General features: G+C 36.2%; 1 protein-coding gene across 1 annotated transcript; it reads left to right on the forward strand.

The window, feature by feature from the left end:
- The first annotated feature begins 584 nt into the window (after nt 1–584).
- Nucleotides 585–923, forward strand: LOC129277439 (uncharacterized). Its single transcript, XM_054913616.2, has one exon. The coding sequence runs from the start codon at nt 585–587 to the stop codon at nt 921–923; it is 339 nt and encodes a 112-aa protein (XP_054769591.2).
- Nucleotides 924–23,557: the final 22,634 nt, after the last annotated feature.

Genomic DNA, 23,557 nt, shown 5'->3' on the forward strand with positions numbered 1-23,557 from the left:
CAGTGCCACCTAAATCTACACTCCCCTCCAAAAGTTTGGGAACACCTGCCTTCAGCGTGTGTTTTTCGAACTTTGGTAGACTTTACTGAAGTTAAGCTTCATAGTACAGCTGTATTTTTGTTTTAAAGTGAAGGCTATACACCAGTGTACACTTTATCATTGATTAAAACAATTTCAAAGCTCTTAAGAGACGTGCAGCTGCCGAAGAGGGCAGGCTATCAGTCAAGATGGCATTCTCTAAAAATGCTTACTTCTTTTAACATTGTTCTGTTTGGGGTTCTATTCTGAAATTCTTCCCATTATTTTGTGAATGTTACAGCAGATTTCCTCAGAATTTGTTGCTCAGTATTGTTCATAAGACAGTTAATTTATGGAAATCTGCATCTTTATCATGGAATACATCTGAACTTGACAAATACCTAATCCTTCTTTAAAGAAAATGCATGGAAGTGGAGTAGACATCAGTGCAATTTGAAATTCATGAATTCAAAAGTTATTCAGAGTTTTTTACACTTATTCCAGTGCACCTTCATTCATTTTGCCTATTCAGTTTTTCTTAGTCAAAAGTCAGTCACAAAATTAAAATGGCTAAGACAAGACAGCTTTCTTTGGAAACACGTCAGTCAATCGTAGTTTTGAGGAAAGAAGGTTACTCCATGCGAGAAATAGCCGGGAAACTCAAGATCAGTATCCATGCTGTTCACTACAGCCTGAAACGCAAAGAGGCCACTGGGTCTAATGGGGACAGGAGACGAAGTGGTAGGCCAAAAACAACATCTCCTGCTGAAGATAAATACATTCGGGTGAGCAGTCTGCGCAACCGTTGTCTGACTTGCCCACAGATTACAGCTGACCTCAACAACACCCGTGAGATGCCTGTATGTTCTTCAACTGTTAGAAACATCTCTGTGGAGCAGGGCTGATGGGCCGTGTGGCTTCAAGGAAACCTCTCCTCAAAGAAAAGAACCGGAAGAAAAGGCTTGCTTGGGCTAGGAAGCATAAAGACTGGTCTTTGGAGCAGTGGCAGAAGGTTCTTTGGTCTGACGAATCAAAGTTCGATGTGTTTGGCAGCAAGCGACGTACCTATGTGGGACGGCGAAAGGGAGAAAAGATGCTGGGCCCAGTGCATCAAGCCAACTGTGAAACATGGTGGTGGTAATGTCATGGTATGGGGTTGCTTTGGTGCAGGAAAGGTAGGCAGCTTGCACAGTGTAGAGGGTATCCTCAACCAGAACGGCTATCATTCAATCCTACAGCGGAAGGCCATCCCTTCAGGGAAACGCCTGATCGGAGGATTCGTTTTCCAGCAGGACAATGACCCAAAACACACGTCAAGACTATGCAAAGAATACTTGAAGAAAAAGGAAGAGAAACAAGTCCTGGAAATCATGGATTGGCCGCCCCAGTCCCCAGATTTCAATCCCATCGAGCTGCTTTGGGAAGAACTAGACAGGAAGGTTCGAGAAACTTGCCCAACAAGTGAGACTCATCTGTGTTTTCCATATCAGTGAAACACTGAGTATTGTTTAATTTTATTTTTGTGTCTGACTTCTGACTAGGAAAAGGAAAAATGAATGAAGTTGCACATGTATTAGTGTAAAAGCTCTGAATAACTGCAATAACTGCATGTAATAAAAGAAGTTAGCATTTTGAGAGAATGCCATCTTGACTGGTAGCCAGCCATTTAAGAGAGTATAAATTTGTTTGAATCAATATCAAAATTTACACTGCTGTATATAATCTTCACTTTAAAACAAAAATTCAACTGTGCTATGAGCCTGAATATCAATAAAGTCTACCAAGTATAGAAAAGCACACACTGAATGCAGGTGTTCCCAAACTTTTGGAGGGGAGTGTAAATCGGGGCCGGACAAGAATAAACGGCGCCATCTGGTAATAAATCGGCGCCTGTAAAGAAAAATCGGCGCTGCCTGAGTTCGTAACCGGCGCCGATCAAGGATAATCAGCGCCACCTATATCTAAATCGGGGCTGATCAAGAATAATCAGCGCCATCTGGTTATAAATCGGCGCTGCCTGAGTCTTAACCGGCGCCGATCAAGTATAATCAGCTCCACCTAAATCTAAATCGGCGCCGGACAAGAATAATCAGCACCACCTGGTTAAGAATCGGCGCCAGTCAAGAATAATCGACGCCTCCTGGTCCTAAATCGGGACCAGTCAATTATGAATTGCCGCTGCCTGAATCTTACGTGACGTCGGTAAAAATAATCAGCACTACTTGTTCTAAATCGGCGCCGGTCAAGAATAATCAGCGTCCCCTGGTTCCAATAAATAGGCGCCGGTAGAATAATGAAGAAGGGCCTATTGCCAACCAAATCTAGATTCGGCGCCGGTCAAGAATGATCAGCGGCACCTGGTTATACATTTTATTGTTGAATGGTCATAACAAAGGTTATCGCATGCCCTTAAAGAGTGGACTGGGGCGGGGCAGTTGCCCACAGAAGACAGATGTCATGAAATCTTTAATTTATTTAAAAAATCCCAGAATCATACAAAAGCGTAGAGCAAATCCTTTAATTTTGATCTTATTTTCCAATGCTTTAATAAAAAGAAGGTCAGTCACTTTTCTTCTTTACACATTCCACATTGTGCCACCTCTATGGCCTTTAGTTTAAGACAGCTGCTATAGTGTTTTATGAAGATGATTCGATATTTTAGCCCAAAACTTTGCTAAAACCCGTTGCTAGTACCGGGAGTGTATAATTGCGCAACCAGTCGTATATTGAGATTGAGCTACACAACTCGTTCTTTATTTAAAATCGTGCTTAAATTATCCGCTTCTCAGATTGGAATATAACAATTTTCAGCTCGCGCTTCGCGCTCGCATTATTTCTGTAGCAAAACCCCATACTTTTTATGATTAAATAGGTGAATAGAATGTCCCTTTTTCAGGACTAAACGTCAAAAGAACTCCCGCTTCGATTTGCAATAATCTTTTGCTGGATATAATCTTGTTCTTTATTACAAACGTCCATTAAACTGTCTTTTTTTTTTCAGATCGAAATATCAAAATTTTAAGCTCGCGCTTCGCGCTCGCATCTATTGTTTTTTTAGATACCCATCTTAATCATTGGTACCAAAAATGCATAGAATATCAAGCTTTCTGGTCAGAATATAAAGAAATTTCAGCTCGCCCTCGGCACTTGCATTATCTGTGTAGTGAGATATGTATCCTCCTCATGAGTTACTACAAACAGTCCTAAACAGGCACCTTTTTCCTGTCTTCAGGTCAGTATACTAAAAAATTTCAGCTCGCGCTTCGCGCTCGCATTAATTTGTTGGTGAGATATGTGTTTCTATCTCATGAGTCATATAAATATATATATATGCATATGTGTGTGTGTGTTTGTGTGAGTTTATTTGTTTTGTGTGATATCGAGCGCCTTTGGAAAGTTGATTCATGATTTTGCCCCCCAAATCTTAAAAAAAAGGATCGACGCCCCTGTGTATATATATATATATATACATATAGTAAAAAAAACTTGTATCTCCATTAATATACAAAAGTATTGGCCTCATCGCAATAAAAGGGTTAATACACGAGAGTTTGAAATCGCACATAACATGCATAATTTGTGTTACTTTTTGCTTGTTTCTTTCTTTAATATGTTTTAGAAAGATTATATGTTTAAATTGATGTATATTTCTGTTATAATGAGATATGTTTAAGTGGACTTCAGGGAATGGTCGTACGCAGCAAGGGGGAAGGGGGGGGCACATTCGCGATCTGCTGTTGTGAAAAACAATTTTTTTTTTCCTTAACATTTCATGAAAACTATGAAAAATGTGCAAATGTGAGATGTGCACCAAATTTTCGAGTCTTGCCCCCCCCCCCCGGAAATATTATCTGCGTGTGGTCATGCAAAATGGCATGACTGGAAATCCTACATTTTGAAAAGAGCATTTGACAGGGTCAGACTTTACCCCTTTTTCAACATTTTCTTTTATGGCGCCGGTGAAGTGCAAAAATATGTGCGCCGCTCGGCAGTGCGCCCCCCCTTTCGCCAAAAGCTGGATCCGCCTATGCGTCTCTTGCATACATGAAAATGGGAAACGATGTTTTTTCCCGAAATGAATTATGACGAAATCAATATTAAAGAGAAGTACATGGTCGAAATAACCTGCTTAAACACGGGCACAGCTACAAGATAGAAGTAAGAAGCAGCAGTAGCATTCAGGGGCGTCGCTAGGCCTTTTCCAGATTACCGACAAATATCAGTACCGATTACTGACGTCCCGCGACCATGAATCTTGTACGTGTTCTCTTTAGTCACATTTTCTTTCGTCACGCCAAGGAGCAGCTCCAGCTTTCATAATGGGGGGGGGGATATTTTCATCCGCGTTTCCACGTCGCGGCCGCCAAAATCTGTGGGTTTTTTTAAGAATTAGTCCTTACTAAATTTTCATTCTTAGAAGCAAGATAAGGTATTTTATGTGACCTGGATATAAGTTACTATGCGAGCGCAAAGCGCGGGCTAAATTTTTTGTATATTTTATATACTTAGACCTTAAAATTGAATATTGTGACCACTTTTGTTTTCATAAACTAGAGGGGTATCTAACTAAACGATCCATGTGAGCGCAAATTGCGAGCAAAGATTAGTTGAAGACTGTTTGCAGTGAACCGTGAAATAATAAAATTTTCACCCATCCAAAAATGCGAGCGCGAAGCGTTGTGGGCGTTATGGCGTGCGCCTGTAATCCAAGCTATGTGGGGAAGTTACAAATTGATGCAGAGGTTCGAGCCCTGGTCACGTCTTTCGAATGGTGACGTTAAAGGTCGGTCCCAGACGTAAATAATCATATCTGATTGAAACACGTCTGACAAAACTAAAATACACACACACACACGCTAGCTGAAAATGTCATATTTTTACCTGAAAACTCGATTGTAACCATGAAGAGGATAGATACATTAACCAAACAATCGTTGCGAGCGCGAAGCGTGAGTTGAAAATTTTGATTCCGACCAGAAAACTTGACATTCTAAGGACTTTTTGTAAGAACAATGTGTGTATAACTAGACATTTCATGCTAGCGCGAGCTAAAAAAATTTAATTAAGTGTTCTGGAAAGGACATGTTGATTAATTGTTTGCAGTGACTCATTAATAGAATACATTTCTTACTAATCAAATAGAGCGAGCGCAAAGCACGAGCTGTAAAAAAATATATTTCGACCAGAAAATTTGACTGTAATCATGAAGAGGATGGATATAATAACCAAACAATTGATGCGAGCACAAAGCGCGAGCTGAAAATCTTGATTTCCGACCAGAAAACTGGACATTCTAAGCACTTTTGCACGAACAATATGCGTATAACAATTCATGCAAGCGCTAGCTGATATTTTCAACTAACTGTTTTGAAAAGTACATGTTTTTTAACTGTTTACAGTCATGATACATTTTCACTAATTATATAGAGCGAGCGCGAAGCGCGAGCTGAAATTTTTTGATATTTTAACTTGAAAACTAAAAATATTACACGTTTTTACTTTTCAACAAACTTAGTTTCTGCATCTGTAATTGAACAAGCTGTGTACCTTAAAAAAAATAATGCGAGCGTGAAGCGCGAGTTGAAATTATCGGTTTATTACTGACCCGAAAGTTAAATTTTATGCACTGTCCAACATGAACGAAACTTGTGGAGAGAATATTGATCTCACTGAATATATGATAAGAGCGCGAAGCGCAAGCTGAAAATTTGGAGACCTAGACTTTAAACCGGGCCATTTTTATCACTGTCGGTTAAGCGCGAGCTGACATCTTTTGATATTTTTATTTTTTTAAAATTAACATTTTGACTTAAAACTTAATAGTTTTACACCTTTTTTTATAAAAAGAACAAACTCTAGTGCGGCATTTGCAATTTAACAACCTGTGTATCTTAATGCGAGCGCGAGCGGAAATTTTCGATATTCTGGGGGAGAATTTAAGCACTGTCCAACATGAAGGGAAAATGTGGAGAGGATATATGGATCTCACTATGCGAGCGCGAAGCGCCAGCTTAGCTTTTAATGTGGATTTAGGCCGAAAAAACAGACATTTGAAGCGATATGACCTTAAACAGGATGGATATTTTAACAAAAAATATATTACTATATGATGCTAACGCGAACCGTGAGCTGATTTTTTTCGATATGAAAAATGGATTACTAAGCCAAATTAAAGACATTGGATATCCAATGAAACAATGCGAGCTGAAATTTTTTTTATTAAGACCTGAAAATTTGACATTTTGAGAAGGATGTTTTTCATGAAGATCAAGATATAACTATGTAGACCTATCTCAATAAACAGTTATTACGAGCGCAAAGTGGAAGCTGATTTTTTTTTATCTAGACTTTAAAAAGGTAACACGCTTTTTGCACTTCTTGTAATAATGGAAACGAAGCATAGGCGGATCAAGGGGGGCCCGAGGGGCCCGGTCCCCCCCCCCCCCTTATTGGCGGAGAAAACAAAAGGAAAGAAAAAAAAGGGAAAAGAGAGGAGAAAAAAAAGAAGAGGAGTAAGACGAGTGAACAAAAACAGAGATTAAAATGAGGAGAAGACTTGGAAAATAAAAATAATCTTTCATGTCACTATATAAAATTTTCGATCGCGCTTCGCGCTCGCATTGCCTGTTAGGTGATTAACATAACTTGTTCAATATGGAGCTTAAATATCAAGTTTGGAAGTCAATAATTATACAAAACATATTTCACCTCGGAAATCGAACTTTCATTATTTTTGGTGATTTACAAATTGATTTTTATAAAGTGCTCTGTAAAAATGTCAGTTTTATGGTCTGAATATTAAAATCTTCTGCTCGCGCTGCGCGCTTGCAAATTTTGATTTATCAGGTACTTATTATTTTCATGTATTCCATAAAGTTTTCAAAATATCCCTTTTCATGTCTGATTGTCAAAACGTATCAGCTAGCGCTGCACGCTCGCATTTTGATTGGCGAGTTATGTCAATATTGATTACACAACAAACTACTTAAAATCCCCTTTTCATGACAGTTTATCAAAAATTTCGGCTCACGATTTGCACTCGCATTAATTCCACGCCCTCATTATGCATTAATAAATAAGATATAAATATAAATTGTCCCTTTTGTTTCATCTCGCGCTTAGCAAGAGGAATAGAAAGATAGTCATCATTTTCATATGATGACATGTCATAAGAATGTCCCGGTTCTATGTCGAAAGTAATAATAATGAAAAATATCAGCTCTTTATTAATTTTCCTACAAAGTGCTTGAAATATAGAGCTGAAATTGACCCTTTGTTAGATCGGAATATCACATATCTTATGCTCGCGCTTCGAGCTCGATTTGATTTTCATGATTAAAGATGTATTTAGAATGCCTAGATTCTAGGATTAAATCTGAAACACGCGCGTACATCTGCTCGCGCTTTGTGCTCGCATTATTAATGTTGGAAGATCCCCTATTACTCATCATTTTCATGATTTACTAACAATGAATAGAGTGTCCCGTTTTTACTACATGTAGGTCTAAATCTCGAATTTTTCCGCTCGCGCTTTGCGCTCGCATCAATTGTTTAGTTATATAGCTATCTTGTTCACGATTACAAATATTGATTAAAATTTTCAATTCTTTTTCTAGAAATGTCAAAAATTTTCAGCTCGCGCTACGCGTTCGCATTATTTGATTGTTGATATATTTAACGTCTTCATGGCCAAGTGCAAGCAGTCCTTAACAGGTATAGGCTTACATTTTCCTTTAGTTCAAAACGTATATACAAATTTTCTGCTCGCGCTCGCATTATAATGTAAGGAAGAACCCCAATCATTCATCTTTTCATTATTTACAAAACATGAATAGAGTGTTTCGTTTTTAGGTCTAGATCTCGAAATTTTCGTCGCATCAATAATATTGTTAAGTTATATACCTATTCTGTTTAATTTACAAAAAGTGCATAGAATTTCGATTCTTTAGGTAAAAGTGTCAAAATATTTCAGCTCGCGCCTGGCGCTCGCATTATTTGATTATTGAAATATGTAACGTCTTCATGGCTAACTGCAAGAAGTGGGTATAGGCCTATACATTTCAATCAGTTCAAAACGTGTATCAACAATTTCTGCTCGCGCTTTGCAATCGTAGTATAGTTGCATACACATCTTTTCCAGGATAACAAACATTGCCTAGAATTTCCAAATTTTAGGAAAAAATACATAAAATAAAAATTTGCTCGCGCTTCGCGCTCGCATTGCTTGTATATTAATAAGGATTATGATATATGTTGATTTATAAGAATAAAACTAAGAAGTAACTATTAGGACTATCCCTTCAAAGAAAAAAAATCATGTTCGAGCGGCCGATCGGGGAAAATATGGCTGAAAAAAGTTCCGGGCCCCCCTATTGGCGAAGGCTGGATCCGCCCCTGCGAAGGGTATCATGCTCAACAATTTTTGATATTCAGACTCGATCAAAACTGGACGTTGTGAAACGTTTTTCAATAGGTCTAAAGAAAAAACTTTGTATCTCAATAGATGATGTGAGCGCATAGCGCGAGCTGATGTTCTTACTGACCCTCTGTGGAACCTTTTAAGCGCTGTCCAAGACGTACGAATATTGTGAAGATGATATGGATCTCACTAAATGAATGATGCGAAGTGCGAGTCAATTTTTTTTGCGATTTGAAACTACAACCGGGCCATTTTAACTACTGTCGGTAAAAGCGCGCGTGACTTTTTAGGCGATGTATACTATAAAATCGGGACATCTAATCACTGTCGGTAGATGAAGCCCTTGGGAACAGCCCTGGATGACCCGACATTTACATTCTATTTACTGTCGGTACATGAGGCAGTTGGAAAATTCCAGCGTGACCAGACAGTTTATAATTTTTTTGACAGGTGTCGACCTCACTAAATGAATAATGCGAGCGCGAAGCGCGAGCTGAAAAATAATTGGCGATTTAGACCTACAACCGGGCCATTCTAATCCGCATACATTCGTAATTCCGAAGCTTCGTTATTCCGAAGGTTCGGATATTCCGAAGGTTCGTTATTCCGAAGGTTCGTATTTCCGAAGGTTCGTAATTCCGAAGGTTCGTTAGTCCGAAAACGAAATGAGGTTCGTCATTCCGAAGGTTCGTTAGTCCGAAAACGAAGTGAGGTTCGTAATTCCGAAGGTTCGTTAATCCGAAAACGAAATGAGGTTCGTAATTCCGAAGGTTCGTTAGTCCGAAAACTAATGATTAACGAACCTTATTTCGTTTTCGGACTAACGAACCTTCGGAACAACGAACCTTATTTCGTTTTCGGATTAACGAACCTTCGGAACAACGAACCTTATTTCGTTTTCGGAATGACGAACCTTCGGAACATCGAACCTTATTTCGTTTTCGGATTATCGAACCTTCGGAATAACGCCACAAATGTTCGGATTAACGAACCCTTTTATGTTTTCGGATTAACGAACATCGAGGTATAGGCAATTTACGTGTTTCGGAATTACGAACCGTCGGAATAAAGAACCTTCGGAATTACGAACCTTAGGAATTACGAAGTGTAACCTTTTAATCACTGTCGGTACAAAGCGCGCGTCCCCTTTTTAGGCGATTAAGACTGAAAATCGGTAAATTCTAATCACTGTCGGTAGATGAAGCCGTTGGAACAGCCATAGGTGACCCGACAGTTTATCATTTTCCGACAGGCGTCGGTCCAACAGCCCTTGCTTTCCCTTTTGTCTTTCCTTCTCTCTCTCTCTCCCTCTCTCTCTCTCTCTTTCTCTTTCCTTTTTTTTATTTCTCTTTTTTCTCTCCTTTTTTTTTCTTCCTTCTTTTTTCCTTCCTTCTTTTTCCCTCCATCTTTTCCCTTCCTTCTGTTTTCCCTCTCTTCTCCTTTCTTTCATTTTTTTCCCGACGGGAGCGCAGATTTACCGACGATATCCAGAGTAGTGGGGGGTGGGGTTGTTGCACCCCCACCCCCCCCCCCCCTTTAGCGACGGCCCTGATAGCATCAATGAAAAAAGATGACACTTTATTTAATTAGAATATCAGGACAGGGTGGCTGATGTCTGCTCCAGTTCCCGCGCTAAAATCTAGGCCAACCAGGCAGACAATCAACAAAAAACTAGGTCATCATTATAATGACCATATTGCAAGAGCACATCTTATAGATTATCTCCAAGAAGATGGTTCGTTCGGGATCACATTGTACTTTGGTTAAAAGACCTCACTTGCAAAAAGTTTAACACCGACTCTAAAACATATAAAGTAAAGTTAGTTACTTAAAATCAATTCATAGTCCATTCATGGACGATGATAATGTGGATTATTTTTTTTTTCATATTACTTCATGTACTGTGGCAGGTATACATTCTCCTCATTTTAAAAGCTTGGAGATCTCTTTTCTACCTCCATGGTAAAAGGGGCAACTGTGTGACATTCGACTCGATTTATAAACTGTGGAATTCGTAATTTTCAAATAGCAAACCCATGCAAATTGTCATGTCAAATGGTATACAGAAAATCATATAATGTTACCCCAGATAATAGTATCCTTTGATTCAAGATACGATGCCCCCCGCCCTCTTCTCCTCCCCTCTCTCCTCTTCTTTTTTTTCTCTTCTCATCAGTCTTTTTCATTTTCTGATATTGGTCATGAAGATCATTTGCAGATAATTTTAGAAATTTAAGTGTGGTACACAATCACTGTTGTTGATCCCCCCATGACACCCACTGCGAATATGACCTAGTTATTAACGCGAAAAATAGAAGTAAGATGTTACATCGTCATACTCCAATTAACTTTTATAATTTGCTGTAATCGTTCAATGATGCAATCATGAGGCAAGCATGTTAACTCTGTAATATTGGTCATGTCCGAGCTATTGTTTTTTTTTACAAGTTAGAAGTTACCTCTGTCAATAATTTTATAACTTCTCGATAACACAATCTGTCCAAATAAACCCAGTTTAACAAGTGTTGCCATTATTTTGATAGAAATTTTGGGAACTAATCATTTCATGACAAAGCATCGTTATTTTCATTTTTTATTTTTTGGGGCATTTTCGGCAACTGCGGATTGAGGAGTCGAGAAGCCACACCCCCAAACATCCTTTTTGACAAAATTTCTTGTGAACAATGATCTCCATAAGTTAATCTTAACCACCCCCCGCGCGTTCGCTCCCAAATGACTGGGTGTCGAAGACGGGGGTGTCTAGCAATGTTTCTGATGGGGGGGCAAAAATGAAAAATGTCCTCAAATTAAATTAAGATACAGACCTTCGCACGCAAAGTGAGCCAAAAAAAGAATTGTGTAAGTTTAGTCGTATTTACTTAAAACAAGTTTTGTGTTTTTACAGTGCTTTGCGATTCTTTCCGTAAAAATTATTTGCATTGTATTTTTTTTTTATTTGTCAAAATTATGGGGGGGGGGCAATTTGATATGTTTACCCCCCCCCCCCCCAGTATTTGAAGCTCCAAAAAGAGCTAAATCCACTTTTAGTGTTTTTCTGTAAATCAAGGTTTTTCAATTCACCACTTTCCCTTATCCACGGCTGTTTTATTTTGATATATATGATGTGCTATTATCTTAGATTAATCAAATCTTGTTTTTTTAAATCTAGCTAAATCTCCAAAAATTCGACTAAAATAGTAAAATTATGTTGTTTTCATAAAATTTGGAATAAAACTCAAATTTGCAATCAATATTTACCAATCTTTCCAATTTTTTTTCAAAGGCGATATGGTGCATTTGATTCCCAGGTCTAAGTACATATACCTATTTATATTTAAAAAAACAAATTTCGGTCAAAACTGGATTTAGATCCTTTGGAATCAAGCTATTCATTTTCAATGTACTTTTAAAATATCACATTTAACAAGGAAATCATTATGATTCACAAATACACTAATATAGATTGAATGAATGATATTTGATATGAAAAACGTGCAGTTGAAAGTAGAGGTAAAAATAAATAAAAAGATAAATAACAAAGTATTGTACACTGTAAAACGGTTTTTGAATTTAGATTTGCATATAATCGTACCCTGTAAAAAATTATTGGGTAAAATTTTAACCAGCACGAGGGTAATTATGTGACCAACCAATTTTGGGCAGTATTTTACCCAATGCGGGAAGCATATTGTCGAGTAAGGTTGAGAAATAAGCTGCAATTACTTTAGAATGGGTGAAAATTTCATCACACTGCATGGATAAATAAAAACGCCCAAAAGAAATACCCAATGTTGGTTGGACACATAATAACCATCATGGAGCATAAGACTTAGTAGGGCGGTATTCTAATTGGGTTTTACGAGTAATTTCCTAGGGTATTGTCACACTAGAGGCGGAATGAGCCGGAATGCAGTCGGAATGAAAATTCTTGGCACATTCCTGGATATTCTAAGTGCATGCTAAAAATTCTGACTGCATTCTGAGTGCATTCCAAATATTCGGGTCCATTCTTGTGTCCAGCCCGAATGTTTTGTTCATTCTCAAAACTTTCGAGGTGCATTCAAACTGGAAAAATATCGAACGGCATTCAAAGTGCAGTCCAACAGCACTCTGACTGCATTCCAAATATTCTGACGACATTTCAACAACATTCGAAACGTTTTGATCGCAATCATGGGAGAATCGAATCGCATAAAAGCACGGCTAGCTGTTGCTGCAACGTCAGTCAGAACTGAGGAGTCACTGAGGAGCATTGAGGTCATAACAGCATTTTTACAAATTTAGATCAATTCGAAATTCCCTCCCGAATGTGGCTCGAATTTTGAAAAATTTTCATTCCGGCTAGTTCTGCTTGATTCCTGCTTATTCCGAATAAGTGAGCCGGGGCTGTAAGGTTTCGTATGTATATAGTCAGGATTAGCACAATGGATTTGTTTTTTACTTTAAAGCAAATTTTTGGTGACATTCCCCTTCAAGTTTCAAGTGACGTAAAATCAGAATATTCAGAGCCATTGTGTTGTATGATAGTATATAATCTATGTAATTTACAGATGTCTTGCTTGCTATGTTTGTGTCCTTGGCGTTCTTTTCTTCTATGTTTGTATTCATCCATTTGTTTTGTTTGCTATTCTGAGAGGATCGACATGGTAGGAAAAATGGTCATTATATATCATCGTTTTAAAGGTTTTTCCTCCATTTATGTTATTTGATAAAAAAAAAATCGATTTCATTCCCGTTAATGACTTTTTATTTTCGTAAATAAATTTCGCTATGTGCACTTTCGCTCGAATTCATGTATACATCAAACGTATATCATAATTCGCTTCAATACCTTAAAAAATGAAAATCATGGTGCCTATTAACTTTCAGAATCTACATACCTGCATTTTCTTAAACACACGATTTACATAAAAGGATGTGGGCTTGTACAGACTAACCCCATTCGGTAATCATGATTACTAAATGTTTATAGTCTAGGTTTTTAAGAAATTGATCAAGGCTTGCACTTAAACGAATTTCAATACATGAATAACTAACGGTTATTATATGCATTCATGTAAAGTTTTAACGCTTGTTACGTCACCTTTCCCCATTTGTATTATGTTTTATCAAGTATTCTGTCCTTACTCTTGCAGGTAGACACTTCATTACTATTCAGGAAATACTTAACTCATACTGTTATAAAGATGTGGCATCTATTGGTAATGATTTAGGACTATAATTTTACTTTCGAGTATTTTGAAAGTGCAGTGACTCATTTTTTATTTGTTTTTCTTTGTGTAAATTTTAATTTTATATTTGAAAATATCTAGTTCTCTCTCCTCTTCCCTTTTTCTTGGTATTATTGTTATATTCTTTCAAAAATGTCCCTAAAATACTCAAATCCATGCTTGGAAATGGTTTTATACCAAATGAGAATCTTCATATAAGATCAAGAGAGGAAATTGAGCAAAGGGAAGAAAAGAGGAAAAAGAACACAAAAATGAGATGTCTTGACTCTCTTACAATTCAATTAAAATATGACGTAGTTTTTAGTTCGTCTTGCCCCCCACCCTCCATAAACCACAAACAAAAAACCCGGCGTCGCTCCTGATTTTGAATTAAAATAAAATCGTATCTGGGATGAACCAGTCTTTAAAATAATGTATTCTTAAATTATCCTCAAAATAATTATGCTTCGTCATTGGAATGTGTTCTTATCTCTTTTATAATGGTTCTGTTTTTTTTATCACATTATTCATCAATAGAAATAGGGAAGAGATATCCATCGAGAAAACTAAGAATATCTGTATTTGAAAACGTAATATTCGCCCGGATTTATATATATAGATATTTCTTGTTGAAATCCTACACGGACACGTCCAGACTTGTACTATAAAAGTGTAAGCTATAAGTGTTTGATATGGTTTCGATAATAATGAAAGATATTAAAAAGAACATATATAATAATGATTCTTGTTTTTCTAATTACTCTTGACATTGGATAGCCGATTCGCCCGAGTAATAACAGGTACAATTAGAGAGGAAAGAAGGGGTGGTTGTCTTTGTAATATTCCGGTACACTATTGCTTTTATAATTAAATGTAAATGATACTTGTCAGAGATCGCACTGGGTATTATGTTGATTTTCTTTTTATCTTGCAACTTCTTACCTTCATAATTGTGCACAATAGTTTTTTTTTTAATTGTTGAAGAATACCATAACGCGGCTCCTTTAAACCAATGTTCGTTTGTTGTTCTTGTTTTTATGACTTATGAACGTTGGCATGGTACAACATTTACTACTATCAACCATTTCTTTCATTCAACAACGTTTTGTTTTATTAATACTTTATCTGTTTTGTCTCTTTTTTTCTCTCTCTCTCTTTTTTAATAATCGCTTCTTCCCTCTTTACATTTCCCCCTCCTCGTTCTTCTTCTCCTTCTTGTTTAAAGGAGCCGCGTTGTGGCACTGGGTGCACGTGCACCCTCCCGCTCAGGCAGAGGAGTTCCAACACTGGCAAGCAAAACAACATTTGTACCCCTTCTTCTGCTTTCAACAGCTGATTTTCCAAACTATAGTTCCACCTTTCCAAGATGAGCACCCCATACCACTTCAGTTCCACCTACTCAGGATGTGCACCTCATCATGCTCAAACCAGCCTACGCTCTTGAGTCTTCCTCTTCTTCTTCTTCTTCTTCTTCTTCTTCTTCTTCTTCTTCTTCTTCTTCTTCTCTCTCTCTCTCTCTCTCCACCCCTCTCTCTATCTATACCTCTGAAAGTAAACAGGCTATGTTAATGATCGTTTGGATACAAATCTCTACCGTCACGTGTACATTAATCAATGAAACAGAATCTAAAAGATATGAAACCAAACCAGCTCCCAAGGTTGTCTTGAAAGAATAATAATTAAAAAAAAAACGTTCAGATGTTATATCACAATTGCTCTTTGTTCTGTAGCCTCTCTGTCAAACAATCAATGTTATAGAAATCAATCAGTGAGATGTAATGTAAATCAGAAACACCCATTTTGCTACGGGTTTCGATCAATATCGTTTTGATGGTTTACCATTATCGATCTGAAAAGAATTCCACTTTGAGCGGAAATCAAATATTGAGGTAATCAAGGTGATTTTCAAAAGCTATACAGTAGATGTGATGTTCATTAAAACACTCCTTTTTCAAGAAATTAAAAAAGAATGGGATTTAAACATTTCCAACTGATTATGAATATGTTGAAGCACCCAAAAAAATTCCTTGGGGGTGCTGCGTGTGTTATTTTCCATAGGCAGCACCCCCTGGAAATCTGGTAGGTATGATAAATGACAGAAATGTAATGAAAATGAACGACGCTTTTTTTAGGCAGCCCCCCCCCCCACTACTTCAGAATTTTCCTTCACAGTGCTGGAAATAGTGTTTGAATTCACCCTTTTTCAAATCGGAACATCAAATATTTTCAGCTCGCGCTTCGCGCTCGCATTATTGATTTTCATAACAATAAAAATTGTATTTAGAATGCACAGATTTTAGGTCTAAATCAAAACATGCGCATGCATGATTATTCAGATACGCAGATTGTTTAAGTGGTACGCCGGGCGGAAAATATTTAAATCTAAATTAATAGAGTAAAATTTACAAAGAAATTGCTGAAAATTTTATAAAAATCTGATAATAGTGAAGTTATCTGATTTCAAAATTTAGCAATATTTAGTGAAAACAGTGATGCACGTCGCCGGAATATTTAATAGGTAGGTTGATATGTCAAATCCAAACTATCCCTTTTCTTATGTTATTACATGAAATCAAAATTGTTTCATTTTTTTCTTACAAGTGTGAATGTCTATCTTGTATTGAAATAAGTTGCAGCAATGGACATCTAATGTTCTAAATCCGTTGTCTATAGTTTTGGTTCTTAAAGGGAAAAAATTGATAAAACTAATTTCGTAAAAGAAAAAGTAGAGATATGACATCATCATTTTGCTCACTGAGTATTCATGAATACATACCAAGAACTGTTTCACCGAAATAATGCAAATCTTTAGAATATAATAACTTTCTTATTCCTTTTCCGATTTTGTTCAAATCTTCATTTGTTGTTTGTCTGATTTTCTTTATCTGTTCAAACCATAATACGTTCAGCTTGGAGTACCCCTGTAGTACGTACTCGAATTATAAAGTTTCAGATCAAAATATAAAAAATTTCTGCTCGCGCTTCGCGCTCACATTATCAATGTAGGAATATACCGATTTACCCATCCTTTCATGATTTTCTAAACATGAATAGAATGTCCATTTTCAGATCTGAAATTTCATTTTTGTTTCCGCTCTCGCTTCACGCTCGCATCAATTATATTGTTATATACCTATCCTGTTCATGATTAGAAAAGTGCTTAGAATGTCCTTTATTAGGTCGGAAATCTCAATTTTGTTTCCGCTCGCGCTTCGTGCTCGCATCAATTGTATAGTTATATAGTTATCCTGTTCATGATTACAGAAAGTGTTTAGAATGTCCAGTTATTAGGTCGAAATGTCAAAAACTTTTCAGCTCGTGCTTCGCGCTCGCATTATTTGATTGTTGAAATATGTATCGTCTTCATAGGTAACTGGAAACAGTCCTTACATAACAGGTCCCTTTTCGATCAGGCCAGAACGTATACGGAAAATATCTGATCGCACTCGCAGTAATTATTTGTTACATAGCATCTTGGTCAGGACCACAAACATCACTCAACATGTTCAATTTTCAGGAAATATATACATATATATATATATATATATATATATATATATATATATATATATATATATATATAATATACATGTATATATATGTGTGGGAGAGGGGAACTCAATTGTGTCCCCCAACTTTGAGGAGAGATTTCAGCACCCCCACTGAAAAAAAAATCGTTCCCAGGGCCCTGGCTGGAATTGCCATATAAAGAAAGGCAATAGAGATCGTAAACGAGAGAGAGAGAGAGAGGGGGGGGGGATATTGGGGGGTAGTCTGTGTCGAGAGGGGGGGGATAGGGGTTGGATGATGGAAAGTCTTGATTGGATGCTTGTCTGCATAAGATGGGTATGTGAGAAAGATGATAAATATTGAATAAAAACCCAAACGATTAATCGATTACTATTGATTTGGTCGAAGAGTCGCGTGCAAATCAACGCTCTACAAACAAGACAAGAACTATTGCGTGACAAATGTAGCCATTCTCCAGGTGTTTTATAAGAACAGGTTTGTATTCATTGTTGACCATGATGAAAATGCAGTTTTGATAGCGTTTAAATCTGAAATGAAACGTGCGAAAAATAATTCTCACAACAATTAGGGGGACTTATAAATCTGAAATGAAATGTGCGCAAAATTATTCTCACATTAATATTTCGGGGACTTGTAATCATTGTATTGATTTTCTTTTAATTTGCACAGAAGCAATGACGAAAAATAACAATAATATGTTTATTGTTAAGGTTTGTCCAGGCATGAAAATTTTGATTGAAAAGAGTTATCCTCAAAATATTGTGTTCCCTTATAGTCACCATGAACAAAATCAGCGAAACTGATTACAGATCGATCAAAATTGTTTTTATTTTCAATAAAATATGATTGGTCGGTTTAGAGTTGGTGCATGACCGTAAAACAAGTTTTTAACAAATTATTATTATGTCCCATTCTGTTTTAATGTTTAACACAGTTACGAAAACTCGGTCAGTCTCTATTCATCCACTATCTGCAGGAGCCGCGGAAGCGGGGGGGGGGGGGGGGGGGGCTTCAGCCCCCCACTTTTTTCCAAAACCGTGTACAAAAACGTAAAAATGACCACTTTTGGCTCAGCCCCCCCCCCCCCCCCCACTTTGAAAACCGTTCCGCGGCCCCTGATCTGGTGTGTTTTAATGTTCATTTGCTCTCATTAAAAGTACAGGCAGCGGTTTTGTTTTGATCAGTACTGACCGAATTATATGCCATCTGTTTAGTTCGACCACCAGCAAATTGTTTTTCTTCCAGTATTATCGGCAATGGATCATTCTTAAACGAACAATATCTTCTTAAATCTAAACACGATCAAAACAAAATAAATATTAAAGGGGGATGAAACCTTTGGAATAAGTAGGCTTGTGTCGAAACAGAAAAATCAAAGAATAAGAACAAAGAAAGTTTGAGAAAAATCGGACAAATAATGAGAAAGTTATGAGCATTTGAATATAGCAATCACTATAATGCTATGGAGATCCTCTTATATCATGTATATAATGCGACAATGTGTGATGTCACATGTGAACAACTTTCCCTTTGATGGACTATAAAATACCCTCAAAATGTCTCTTTCTGCTTTTTCTTGTGGTGATACAAACTCTTTATCCATGATGTATTCTTTAAAAATCTGTATTACATGCCCTCCTATAGAAAGAACACATGATCTACTGATAGATGTGATAAAAGAGGCTATTTGAGTGAAATATGTACTAAAGTAATGGGGAGAGTTGTTCACAAGTGACATCACACAGTCATCTCCATAGCATTAGTGATCGCAATATTCAAATGCTCCACAAAAACCTGAATAATGTTATAGAGTTGGTCTTACCTTGTCTTCTTAAAAACAATAAGAAAAGTGAAAAGGAATACTTAGAATTAAGATAATGACAAGAGCTTAAACTTTTGTGTTTTTTAAAACTATTTTTCATGAACTGTTTCCAATAGTGAACTTTCGTAGGTGAATATGTGGAAAACAACTCAAAGGAGAAAAGGAAAGACCACGATGTAGAGCGCCACCTTGATCTCCCTAAGGCATACAGAAGAACTAGCCTTTGGTATGATTTGTTTTTTGTGTTTTTTGTTTGCTGAACCTGATTGTTTAATATATGTTGAACCTGATCATATGATGGTGGTACTTTTAAGAAATTCATATCTCAATTATGGATTTGAAGCTGATGACACATAATGTGAACGGATTGGGGGACTTTAAAGCAAGGAAACGTTATTTTAATTATATGCTTAAACAGAACAAAGATATTATCCTTTTACAGGAAACTCATTCTGTTGAAAAGGAAGAATCATTATGGAGAAATCAAGTTAGAGCTGATATTATTTTCAGTCATGGAACTTCTAAGAGCAGAGGAGTATGCATTATATTAAGAAAGACACCTGATTTTAAAGTGTTAGACTCCATTAAAGATATAATGGGACGATTTTTATTGGTAAAAGTTGAAATTCAGAAGAAAGTTTATGTGATTTGTAACATATATGCACCAAATAATGAGACGGATCAGGTTGAGTTTTTTAAGAAGGTAGACTTGACCATACAAGATAATGTTGAAAATGGGGAAATTCTTATAATTGGTGGGGACTTTAATTTAATTCAAAACCTTGATCTGGACAGGGCAGGTGGCTCAATGAAAAGTATTTGGAAGCACTCTGTGAATCTTATAGAAAGTATGAAAATTTATTTTGGTTTGGCTGATGTATGGAGAATCAGAAACCCTTGCAAAAAAGGATTTACTTGGAGAAGGTATAACCCAATGGTGCAATCTAGATTGGATTTTTGGTTAATCCATGAATCATTACAGAATACAATTAGTGAAAATGATATTATACCGTGTGTTTTGTCTGATCATGATCATGTTAGTTTACACATGAAAATTGGGACAAAAAAGTTTGGTCTGTCCTACTGGAAATTTAACAATAGTCTATTGAATGATATGGAGTATGTTAATGCTTTAACTAATAAGTACTCAAAATGGATTGATGAGTTTACAGATAGTAATGACAAAGGAGGACTATGGGACTGGTTAAAGTTTAAAATTAGAGAATTTACTGTACCATTTTCTAAGAAGAAGAAATGTGAAAGGGAAGAGAAAAGAAAGGATTTTGAAAAAGAATTGAAGAAAATAGATGACATGATGGCAGCAGAAGATATAGATGAAGAATTAATGAAAAAGAAAAGGGAGATAGAACAGGAGTTGTTTAAAATATATGACTATTTTGCAGATGGGGCAATCTTGAGGTCAAGGTGTACATGGTACGAGAAAGGGGAAAAGAGTACTAAATATTTTTTGTCATTGGAAAAAGGTCAAGCAGCAAACTCTAATATTGATGTTTTAATTTCAGATGTGGGACGTATTGATAAACAGTATGAAATACAGGATTTCATTAAGAATTCATATAAAACTTTGTTTGAGAACAAAGATAAGGTGGAAGATGAGGTGAGTAGAGAGTACATAAGTCAGAGTAACATCAAGCAACTCACAGATGAAGAAAGAAATTCGTGTGAAGGAAACATCACTTGCTCTGAAGCTAGGGCAGAATTGTTAAAAATGGCTAGAAATAAAACACCTGGGAACGATGGGTTAACTGTGGAGTTTTATGAGAGGTTTTGGCCTTTGATATCAAAAGAAGTTATTGATTCTTTCAATTTTGCATATGAAAATAGTGCAATGTCTGTGTCACAAAGACAAGGTACAATTAAACTCATCCCTAAGCCTGATAAAGATAAACACACACTGAGCAATTGGCGTCCCATAACTCTTTTAAACGTAGATGTTAAAATACTTTCTAAATGCTTGGCGAAGAGAGTTGCTAAGGTGATAGGAAAGTTAGTAGATAGTCAACAAACTGCCTTTATTAAAGGCAGATACATAGGGGAAGGAATAAGGTTAATATCAGACCTTTTACAATATACTGAGGAGGAGAATTTGAGAGGTATTATGCTAGCCCTTGATCTAACAAAAGCATTTGATTCAATAAGCCACAGGTTCATGCTAAATTGTTTAGAAGTGTTCAATTTTGGACCATTTTTCATACAATGGGTTAGAACATTGCACACTAATATAAGTAGTTGTGTTTTGGTGAATGGATTTACCACTGGCTATTTTCCAGTGTCTAGAGGAGTCAGACAAGGTGATCCTCTTGCTCCTTTACTGTTTATACTGAGCTTGGAAGTTGTTCTTACAAGACTTAATAATAATGATAATATTCAGGTTTTTGAACTTAGTGGAAAACAAATAAAGTATACAGCTTATGCTGACGACATAACTTGCTTTTGTAGGAATGTTCAATCAATGAAGATGGTTTTCAAAGTTTTTGAAGAATTCTCAATCATATCAGGTCTTTATTTGAATAAAACAAAAACGGAAGGAATTTGGATTGGGAAAGATAGGCACAATGGAGAAAAAGCAAATGATATACATTGGGCAGACAAAAGCATCAGAGTTTTAGGCATTTATTTCTCATATGATCAGGAAATAGTCAGGAAACTGAACTTTGATAAGAGACTGGATGAAATAAAATGTACTTTCTTAAGATGGAAGAATCGGGGATTAACTTTATTAGGGAAAGTTCAACTATTGAAAACATTTGTTATGTCTAAGATTATGTATATAGTTTCCAATATTGTAATACCCGATGATTTTATTAAGGAGGTTGAAAAGTTGATGTTTCAGTTTATGTGGAAAGGCCCAGATAAGATATCACGGGCAACAATGATTGCAGATTATACCGAAGGTGGTCTGAAATTCCCGAAACTAAAATGCATGATAGAGACACAGCTGGTTAAGTGGATTCAGAGATACTATACATAATCAGATCATCATTGGAAATTGTTCTTTGACCATTATTGTAAACGATTTGGTGGAAAATTGATTTTTATGAGTAATTATTTTGTGAGCCAGTTGAACTCTCTTGGAATTCCCTTATTTTATCATAACTTGCTGTTAGCATGGTCCAAGACAAAGGAGTATAATCAATTTGTTGATGATCAAGGAACCCAAGCAAGTGTACTTAGTCAAATTGTTTGGAATAATCAATATATTCTTATTGATAATAAATCAGTATACTGTAAGGCCTTTCATGAGGCAGGTCTATGTTATGTATATCAACTTTTTGATCTACATGGAAACATAATGCAATTTAATTTTTGGAAAGCAAGAGGAGTACCACATAAATATTACATGATATATTTGGCAATAGTATCACTAGTCAGGAAGAAATGGGGAAGTTCATTTAATCAATTGTTGATACAAATGTTCTTGGAGAAAATAGATTATGAACATGATCAGTCCGTCCTTTTGACAGGAGAAATTCAAAAACTAAAAACTAGAAATATCTATGTTGATTTAGTGAGTAAATTAACACATAGACCTGTCTGTGAGCCCCTATTTTCCACTAAATATGGGATAGAGGAGGAAGAATGGCCACAAATGTATTTACTCCCATTTAAATGCACAATAGAAGTTAAAATGAGAGTCTTCCAGTTTAAAATTTTGCATAATATTCTCTACACCAATGAGAGATTATTTAAAATGAAGCAAGTTGAGACAGAACTTTGCACATTGTGCAGGACCTCTGTTGAAACTCCTTTACATCTTTTTTTATGAATGTAAGGTTGCTGAAGATTTAAGACATGCTTTTGTTGATAAAATTGGTCTGAAGCTATCTGTCAGATATGAGGATCTATCTAGGAAAAGAATGATGTTTGGCTTCATAAAGGATTGGAAGGGACCACATAAAATATTACTGAATCACTTAATTATCTTATTGAAGAGATACATTTATATTCAGAAATGCAGGAATTTAGTAGTAAGTTTTATAGGTTTTGAAGCATTCATTTGCAAAATCAGACATATAGAATTGGTAATTGCTAAACAAAAGCACAAAGAAAACATGCACTATAGAAAATGGTCCCCTATTGAGAATTTATTTTAATTATCCATAATTATATTTTGATGAAACAATCCAAACCACCAGGGACTCATTTTTTAGCTTTTGCATCAGGTCTGTTTGTTTGTTGTTTTTTTTTTTTTTTTTTTGGTAATTGTTACAGTGATTCCTATTTAATTATTGTTCTTTTAATGTTATACAATTATGTAATTCATGTATGATTGTTGTTTTTGTAATGTTACGAAAAAATCTTGAAAATCAATAAAATTTGGAAAAAAAAAAAAAAAAAAAAAATATTCAAATGCTCATAACTTTCTCATTATTTGTCCGATTTTCTCAAACTTTCGTTGATCTGTTTCTTTGATTTTTCTGTTTTCACACAAGCTATCTTGTTCCAAAGGTTTCATTCTCCTTTCATGTTTGAAAAAGCGAAAATCTGTTATTCGATTCTAGTATTTCCATAAGTATCCGTAATATAAGTGTCGTC

The sequence above is a fragment of the Lytechinus pictus genome, chromosome 7 (genome assembly GCF_037042905.1).
Source record: "Lytechinus pictus isolate F3 Inbred chromosome 7, Lp3.0, whole genome shotgun sequence".
Taxonomy (NCBI): Eukaryota; Metazoa; Echinodermata; class Echinoidea; order Temnopleuroida; family Toxopneustidae; genus Lytechinus; species Lytechinus pictus.

Coding starts and splice junctions, on each gene's coding strand:
- LOC129277439 (XM_054913616.2), top strand. CDS start 585: ATGGCTAAGACAAGACAGCTTTCTTTGGAAACACGTCAGTCAATCGTA.